The following is an 8,967-nucleotide window of genomic DNA, read 5'->3' as shown; positions in this document are numbered from 1 at the left end:
TCCAGGAAACATAGATTTTTATTGTATAAAGAGTTGTAGCCCTACATTTCTTTCACATAGAGGGAGCTGCAGTAGGGTCAAAACAAAGCAGTAACAGCCTGTTCAGGAGTCTCTCTCAGTTAGCCCAAATGGACACAATGTCCATCTGCCTATAGTCCACTGTTTATAAGACATCTATAGAAAGTCTGACCCTGTGCATCTTCTAGCTGTCTCAGCAGACTCTCCTTTCTTACCAGGGCATTGAGGCTGACACAGCGAGACGTCAGACCGGCAGAGGACATTGTGTATGTAGGTCACCCAGCGACCTGTGTCGTATCGTGTGACAGCCACAGCGGTCATTGTCCCTGTGCTGTAGTGCCGGCCGCCCAGCGGGAGGTGGGATAGGGATTAGAGTGGACAGACCACGGTGGGGCTGAGCACAGAGCCCCCCAACACGTCAGCATGAACTTTCTCATTTCCTCCCTTAACGACTTTGACATTATCAGGCCAGGCAGTGCAATGTCCAGCCGCATTACTCTCACCGGGCTTACATTATTCAGAATGGCCGGAATGGTGAAGGGATACTGTAAGAGGCAGTGCTAGGGTTCAGATGACTGGAGAGGCAACATGGTGAAGGGATAGGAGGCAGAACTAGGGTTCAGATGACTGGAGAGACAACATGGTGAAGGGATAGGAGGCAGTACTAGGGTTCAGATGATTGGAGAGACAACATGGTGAAGGGATAGGAGGCAGAACTAGGGTTCAGATGATTGGAGAGGCAACATGGTGAAGGGATAGGAGGCAGAACTAGGGTTCAGATGACTTGAGAGACAACATGGTGAAGGGATAGGAGGCAGAACTAGGGTTCAGATGACTTGAGAGACAACATGGTGAAGGGATAGGAGGCAGTACTAGGGTTCAGATGACTGGAGAGACATGGTGAAGCAGTTGAAGTAGGTTTTGAATATATTCCTTTTGACTGACACTAAACCCCACAATTGTATTATACATTTCTGAAAGACATAACATAATGCAGACTTGTTTACATGTTTGTTATTTAGCAGACACTCTTATCCAGAGCGACTTACATGAGGTATTAGGGCTAAGTGCCTTGCTCAAGTGCACAAAGAGATTTTCACCTAACCGGCTTGAGGATTCGAACCAGTGACCTTTTCTGCAACAATGACCAAGTTCTCAAACTGTCTTGTCCCTTGAATATAAATGGAAAGACAGTGCTATCTAGTGTTCACAAATGGAAGCACATCTGACAAATTTCTGCACTTTCACAGTATGATACTTTCTTCGAAAAAGTATGTATTTCATAAAAAGATAACATAGCATACATATATCATATGAATACTTGCATTACTTTACATGGCTCACTCTGTAGGCTCCCTATCAGTATGGGATAGAGAGCGGATCTTATCGGTTGTAAGGGTGCATTGAGGAGGCAGCCTTGATGTTTGTCTTGATGTTGCATGGCATTTTCCCTGAAAAATAAAATAAACAAATCAGTTACAGAGCAGTCTTTTTCTCAATACCTGAATGGTCTGGTACATTTAAAGTTATTTTTTTGTCCAGGACTAGGAATCTGTGTCTGAAAAACCAACTGCCCTTATTATTCAGGTCTATAGAACCTTTAGTTATGGCCTTAAAGTGAATAAAACACTTAAGTGTAGCAAAGCAAGACTCAGGTCTATATGACATTCAGGATCTTCATACCTGGCTGTCCTTGCTGCTGAGGAGCACCAGGCCCCATGCCTTGCTGCTGGCCTGAACCCCCACCGATGGTGACCTGCTGTAAGGTGGGACCTCCGCTCATCATGGGCCCTTGTCCTGTGTGTCCAGGGGCCACAGGACCAGGGGGCCTGCACTTCGAAAGCCCCTTCCCAAATCCCACCGCTGCCACCAGTGCATTGGTGTCAGCAGGGTTGAAAGATGGTTTGTTCTGCCGTATAGCTAAAACAGAGTGGAGAGTGCATAAGTATAAACTCCATGCCATGGATTTTAGGTTAGACCGCCTGTACATCTTGAGTACATAAGCATCAATAAACTCCATAACAGTTCTTACGTTAGCGTATCTGTAAATGTTCCCAGGTAAAAAGGGAATCTTGGTTCAATCAGTGTACCTGCACTGTCTGCATCCCTGTCATCGCGAGGATTGTTCAGTTTCTCCAGTAGATTTGAACAGAGTTTGTTCAGTGTCTGGATTTGTTTCTGTTGGGAGAAAAACAAGGCATTATTTTGTTACTCCAACTTGAGTTGTTGGATAGATAGACTACAATGTACATGGGTGCATTACATGACAAGCACCATTTTACTTTGTGTCTTCCCACCACACAACATGAGTTTGTGTTCATTTGGGCATATGTAACTAACTGTTATAGTACCGTAACCTCATTCCACAGCTTGAAATGTACGCACAAAACGTTCGCAAACAGTTACATGTGTTTGAGAGGCAGATGACCCTGGTCTGAGCCGTTGTACGGCCAGTGTGGCGAGAAAGGGAGGAAGCTCACCTGCTAAACAAACACAGTGACGTCCGTCACGCTGGCTTGAAGTGGCTTCAATATTTTATTATCCTTTTCAGCAACAGGTGGATGTATAATTTCCCTCAGTAGTATGAAAATGATACAGGTCTCCTTATGTGAACCAGGGAACTGCTTTCCTCTCAAACTGCAGTATGATTAGATGAAGACCAAGTCGGTTTACCTGTGCCACCTCAGGTCCTATCCGGGCAGCTTCCGCACTCAGCTGTTTCTCCTGCTCCTCCACCTCAGGATCAGGCTTGGTGCGCAGGTGATCCGGCACAATCTCATGGCTGAACACAGGCACGCGTTGCTCTGTCAGTTTCTGGAGAGAGGGGGCAGTGTGTACGGCGGTAAGCAAAGACTAGGGTATGTCATCACCAATAAATCCATGATTATCGAAAATTTCAAGAAGCATTTCTCTACAGCTGGCCATGCTTTCCTCCTGGCTACCCCAACCCCGGGCCAACAAACAGCGCCGCACCCCTCGGAGCTACAGTGGGAGAACAGGTATTTGATACACTGCCAATTTTGCAGGTTTTCCAACTTACAAAGCATGTAGAGGTCTGTAATTGTTTATCATAGGTACAGTTCAACTGTGAGAGATGGAATCTAAAACAAAAATCCAGAAAATCACATTGTAAGATTTTTAAGTAATTAATTTGCATTTTATTGCATGACATATGTATTTGATACATCAGAAAAGCAGAACATAATATTTGGTACAGAAACCTGTGTTTGCAAATACAGAGATCATATGTTTTTCAGACTGTGGACCCAGCTCTCTTCAGGTCATTGACCAGGTCCTGTCGTGTAGTTCCGGGCTGATCCCTCACCTTCCTCATGATCATTGATGCCCCACGAGGTGAGATCTTGCATGGAGCCCCAGACTGAGGGTGATTGACCATCATCTTGAACTTCTTCCATTTTCGAATAATTGTGCCAACAGTTGTTGCTTTCTCACCAAGCTGCTTGCCTATTGTCCTGTTGCCCATCCCAGCCTTGTGCAGGCCTACAATTTATCCCTGATGTCCTTACACCCTCTCTGGTCTTGGTCATTGTGGAAAGGTTGGAGTCTGTTTGATTGAGTGTGTGGACAGGTGTCTTTTATACAGGTAATGAGTTCAAACAGGTGCAGTTAATACAGGTAATGAGTGGAGAACAGGAGGGCTTCTTAACCTGTTAATCCTACCCCCTACTTTTTCGAACATTCTGTTAAAAATCGCGCAACATTTCAGCGCCCTGCTACTCATGCCAGGAATATAGTATATGCATATGATTAGTATGTGTGGATAGAAAACACTCAGACGTTTCTAAAACTGGTTAAATCACGGCTGTGACTATAACAGAACTTCCGTTTCAGTGAAAAGTTCAGGAAAATCTGATCACTGAGAATTGGAAAATATATCAATGCGCCACTTGTATGTATTGTTGAATGGAAACCACATTACCTGGAGCCGAGATTGCAATTCCTACAGCTTCCACACGATGTCACCAGTCTTGTCAATTGCCTAGGCTTTGTTTCTTGGTCAAACGAAGAAGAGACAGCCCATTTCCTCCGGTCTCCGACAGGATGTTTTGGAGTAGAAATTTCTGAACATGATTTGAAGACGTCGAGCTATTGAATATACATCGCCCCGTGATCAATTTGATAGATTATTAGCATTTACTAATACCTAAAGTTGCATTACAAAAGTATTTAAGTGTTTTGTGAAAGTTTATCGTCGACTTTTTTAATTTTAAAAAATGACGTTGCGTTATAAAATGCTGTTTTTTTCCTTGATCACGCAGTCTTCATAGATCGATATATAGGCTATATATGGACCGATTTAAATCGGAAAAAAAGACCCAATAGTGATGTTTATGGGACATCTAGGAGTGCCAACAAAGAAGATTGTCAAAGGTAATGAAGTTTTATATTTTATTTCTGCGTTTTGTGTAGTGCCGACTATGCTAATTATTTTGTTGCAGGTCTTTTGGGGTGTTGCATGCTATCAGATAATAGCTTCTCATGCTTTCGCCGAAAAGCATTTTAAAAATCTGACTTGTTGGCTGGATTCACAACGAGTGTAGCTTTAATTCAGTACCCTGCATGTGTGTTTTAATGAACGTTTGAGTTTTAACGAGTGCTATTAGCATTTAGCGTAGCGCATTTGCATTTCCAGATGTCTAGATGGGACGCATGCGTCCCGGGTCGACCCAAGAGGTTAAAAAAAAACTAACAAGTCCGTGAGAGCCGGAATTCTTACTGGTTGGTAGGTGATCAAATACTTATGTCATGCAATAAAATGCAAATTAATTACTTAAAAATCATAAAATGTGATTTTCTGGATTTTTTTTTATAGATTCCATCTCTCACAGTTGAAGTGTACCTATGATAAAAATGTCAGACCTCTACATGCTTTGTAAGTAGGAACACCTGCAAAATCGGCAGTGTATCACTTGTTCTCCCCACTGTACTTGCCCGAGCCTCCCCAGCTTCCCCTTCACCCATATCCAGATCACAGATGTTCTGAAAGAGCTGCAAAACCCAGACCCGTACAAATCAGCTGGGCTAGACAATTTGTACCATCTCTTTCTAAAATTATCTGCCGCCATTGTTGCAACCCCTATTACCAGTCTGTTCAACCTCTTATTTCGTCCGAGATCCCTAAAGATTGGAAAGCTGCCACGGTCATCCCCCCTTCAAAGGGGGAGACACTCTAGACCCAAACTGTTACAGACCTATATCCATCCTTCCTGCCTTTATAAAGTCTTTCAAAGCTAAGTTAATAAACAAATCACTGACCATTTTGAATCCCACTGTACCTTCTCCACTGTGCAATCCGGTTTCCAAGCTGGTCACGGGTGCACCTCAGCCACGCTCAAGGTACTAAACGATATTATAACTGACATCGATAAAAGACAGTACTGTGCAGCAGTCTTCACCGACCTTGCCAAGGCTTTCGACTTTGTCAATCACTTCTTATTGGCACACTCAATAGCCTTGGTTTCTCAAATAACTGCCTTGCCTGGTTCACCAACTACTTTGCAGATAGAGTTCAGTGTGTAAAATCGGAGGGCCTGTTGTCCGGACCTCTGGCAGTCTCTCTTTTCTCTGTATATATCAACGATGTCACTCTTGCTGCGGGTGATTCCCTGATCCACCTCTACGCAGACATCACCATTCTGTATACTTCTGGCCCCTCTTTGGACACTGTGTTAACTAACCTCCAGACGAGCTTCAATGCAATACAACTCTCCTTCCGTGGCCTCCAACTGCTCTTAAACGCTAGCAAAAATAAATGCATGCTTTTCAACTGTTCGCTGCCACACCCGCCCGACTAGCAGCACTACTCTGGACGGTCACTACTCTGGTTCTTACCTAGAATACGTGGACAACTACAAATACCTAGGCGTCTGGCTAGACTGTAAACTCTCCTTGCAGACTCATATCAAACATCTCCAATCCAAAATCAAATCAAGAATCGGCTTTCTATTTCGCAACAAAGCCTCATTCACTTACGCCGCCAAACTTGCCCTAGTAAAACTGACTATACTACCGATCTTCGACTTTGGCGATGTCATCTACAAAATAGCTTCCAATACTCTACTCAGCAAATTGGATGCAGTCTATCACAGCGCCATCAGTTTTTTTATAACTAAAGCGCATTATACCACCCACCACTGCGACCTGTATGCTCTAGTCAGCTGGCCCTCGCTACATATTCGTCGCCAGACCCACTGGCTCCAGGTCATCTACAAGTCTATACTAGGTAAAGCTAAAGCGCCTTATCTCAGCTCACTGGTCACGATAACACCGACCCGTAGCATGCGCTCCAGCAGGTATATCTCACGGGTCATCCCCAAAGCCAACACCTAATTTGGCCTCCTTTCCTTCCAGTTCTCTGCTGCCAGTGACTTACATTTCCCTCACTAACTTTAACATCAGCTATCTGAGCAACTAACCAATCGCTGCAGCTGTCCATAGTCCATCTGTAAATAGCCCACCCAATCTACCTACCTCTTCCCCATATTGTTTTTATTTACTTTGCTGTTCTTTTGCACACCAGTATCACTACTTACACACCATCATCTGCTCATCATCATCTGCTCATCTATCACTCCAGTGTTAATCTGCTAAATTGTAATTACTTTGCTACTATTTATTGCCATACCTCCTCATGCCATTTGCACACACTGTATATAGACCTTTTTTTCTATCGTGTTGACTGTACGCTTGTTTATTCCATGTAACTGTGTTGTTGTTTCTGTCGCACTGCTTTGCTTTATCTTGGCCAGGGCGCAGTTGTAAATGATAACTTTTTCTCAACTAGCTTAACTGGTAAAATAAAGGTGAAATAAAATAAATAAATGTGTGTCTGACAAACTATTCTCCTCTAGCCTGGTTAAACCAGACTCAATGCTGTTCTCACCATTGTTTCACTGCCTGAGTACAGCATTCAGTCTGGTTTAATCAGGCTAATCCTCATCCACAGAAAAGATACTCACAGCTAGTTCTTCATCCCTGTCTGGAGACAACAGCAGGGGGATGATGATCTGCTGGCGGAAAGATGGCGTCTTCTCATTCCGCAACAGTTTATTGATGGTGTTCAACTGACCAGACAAGAGGGCAAAGTTGTCCAACACAGAGGGCCTATTGTCCAGGTATAGAGAGACAACAACTTCATGAATTAACTATTAGAGTACATTTATTTTCATACAATTATATTAATTTATCCAAATAGGTAACCAAGTCTCGCAATTGCTTTCAGCAATGCCATCCAAAAGCAACACTGGGACCTAGCTGGCTTACTCCAAACGTATCATATGCAATTTAGATACAAAGCCATTTTTACATCAGCCGATCAGATGACGATGTGTGAAAATATGGCATAATTTAACAGCCCGACACCCAAATGCGCATCCAAAAAGTATAATGCATAATTATGGAAGAATCAATCAAATGTATTTAAAAGCCCTTTTTACATCAGCAGATGCTTATACAGAAACCTAGTCTAAATCCCCAAACAGCCAGCAATGCAGATGTAGAAGCACGGTGGTTAAAAAAAATCCCTAGAATGGAAGGAACCTAGGAAGAAACCAGGCAAGTATACGATCTAAAGTTAGCTAACTAACGTTAGTATTTAGCTCGTCACTTGCTAGGTAGCAGATTGTAACCGGCTAATGTGATGCAGTCAGCCATCTGGGAACAAAGCAGCTAATTGTCTGACTAGACGATATTTTTAATAGCTATAGCAGCTAAGTTAGTCACTTACCATGTCAGTCGTTCATACTCGTTTTCCAACTTGTAGATGAAACTGTGAAGAGCGTTTTTTAGATGAGCTACGCGGGAAATAAGCGATTCCACGGATGCGTCCAGCAATTTTTCTTCCCGTTGCTTGACAGAAACAAAAAAAGACAGATTTGATTAATAACGCGTTAACATTTAGCTCTTAGTGAGTCGCTAGCAGTAACTTGGGGCAACGTTAGCTGAATACAAATACGCATGTAATGCGCTATGAGTAACTGTACTTCATTTAAGACAATTTTCTGGTTCAGAATTTAACATTTTGTCGAAAAGCCACCTTACCTGCATTTTATTAGGGTAGCGAAATAAATATCTACCGGAAGTAAATAATGCGTGCAACAGTGGGCATGCTCCGCTCAGAATAATTTTGGTTTACGTTTTAAGTTCCAAACCTTTGTAATTAGCCAGACAACCGTGTGTTACTTTGAGTCCTTATGCCGTGAAATTCTCAATAAAATATTTTAGACCACTTATCTGCACTCTTTTTCAGAAAGCTGGCATATTGGAATCAAAAGTAGAACTACAAAACCGTTGAAGGCCTAACTGTTGAACTCCGGTGGAGAAACGAATACCGAAGCATCCAGGTCACGTGTGGTTTATAACTAAATAAACAAAATACAACAACGACTAGCCTGCAGTCGTGGATGAAAACGAAGTGAATAAGTCAGTATATGTCAGTCGTTATGCCATACAAGGCATGGCAGACAAACAGGACAATGAGATAATTTACTGAGGTTCATGTGTTTGTAACTCTGAGTTGCCACTAGCTTGTTAAACTAACTAACCTCTACAATTAATTTCAAACAGTCAGCAGAGTAACTTGAGCTAGGGGTGTTGCAAAACGCTCGCGCCTGAACTGACCTAGCATACTAAATTCCACTCCATGGTGAAGGAAGTGGAGTTTAGTCCGCTAGAAGTGAGCATACCAAAGATGTCCCCTGTATTTGCTGTCAAATACAAGGGACAATTACAACAACTAGCTAGCCATATCAAACGTATCTTATGCATTAGCTTGAGAGGCCGTATAAAGCTATAGACCGGTTGTTTTGCCAGTGCGTCACATGAGTCGAATTGGGATCAGATTGCTGCTCATTTAGCTTTATGTCACCCATTTTATGGCATATGATAGTGTCAGGAAGACTTCACACAAAATATGCAAACTGATGTAAG

At 42.8% G+C, this 8,967-nt stretch overlaps 1 protein-coding gene across 1 annotated transcript; it reads right to left on the bottom strand.

The window, feature by feature from the left end:
• LOC123996753 (mediator of RNA polymerase II transcription subunit 8-like) lies at positions 1-8,398 on the bottom strand. The gene is made up of 7 exons (XM_046300415.1): positions 8,080-8,398; positions 7,766-7,887; positions 6,999-7,143; positions 2,692-2,832; positions 2,109-2,196; positions 1,702-1,938; positions 1-1,469 (listed from the first exon to the last, which is right to left on the bottom strand). The coding sequence occupies exons 1-7, from the start codon at positions 8,083-8,085 to the stop codon at positions 1,402-1,404; spliced, it is 807 nt and encodes a 268-aa protein (XP_046156371.1). The 5' UTR covers positions 8,086-8,398; the 3' UTR covers positions 1-1,401.
• Positions 8,399-8,967: the final 569 nt, after the last annotated feature.

This window comes from Oncorhynchus gorbuscha, linkage group LG15 (genome assembly GCF_021184085.1).
Source record: "Oncorhynchus gorbuscha isolate QuinsamMale2020 ecotype Even-year linkage group LG15, OgorEven_v1.0, whole genome shotgun sequence".
NCBI classification, from domain to species: domain Eukaryota; kingdom Metazoa; phylum Chordata; class Actinopteri; order Salmoniformes; family Salmonidae; genus Oncorhynchus; species Oncorhynchus gorbuscha.
The sequence above is the reverse complement of the archived record's forward strand: the minus strand, read 5'-3'. Positions and strand labels throughout refer to the sequence as shown.

Excerpts from the sequence above, each read along its gene's own strand:
- LOC123996753 (XM_046300415.1), bottom strand. Across the intron at positions 2,833-6,998 it reads ACAGGGATGAAGAACTAGCT|AAACTGACAGAGCAACGCGT; the intron begins GTGAGTATCTTT and ends CCCTCTCTCCAG. Across the intron at positions 2,197-2,691 it reads TAGGACCTGAGGTGGCACAG|AAACAAATCCAGACACTGAA; the intron begins GTAAACCGACTT and ends TTCTCCCAACAG.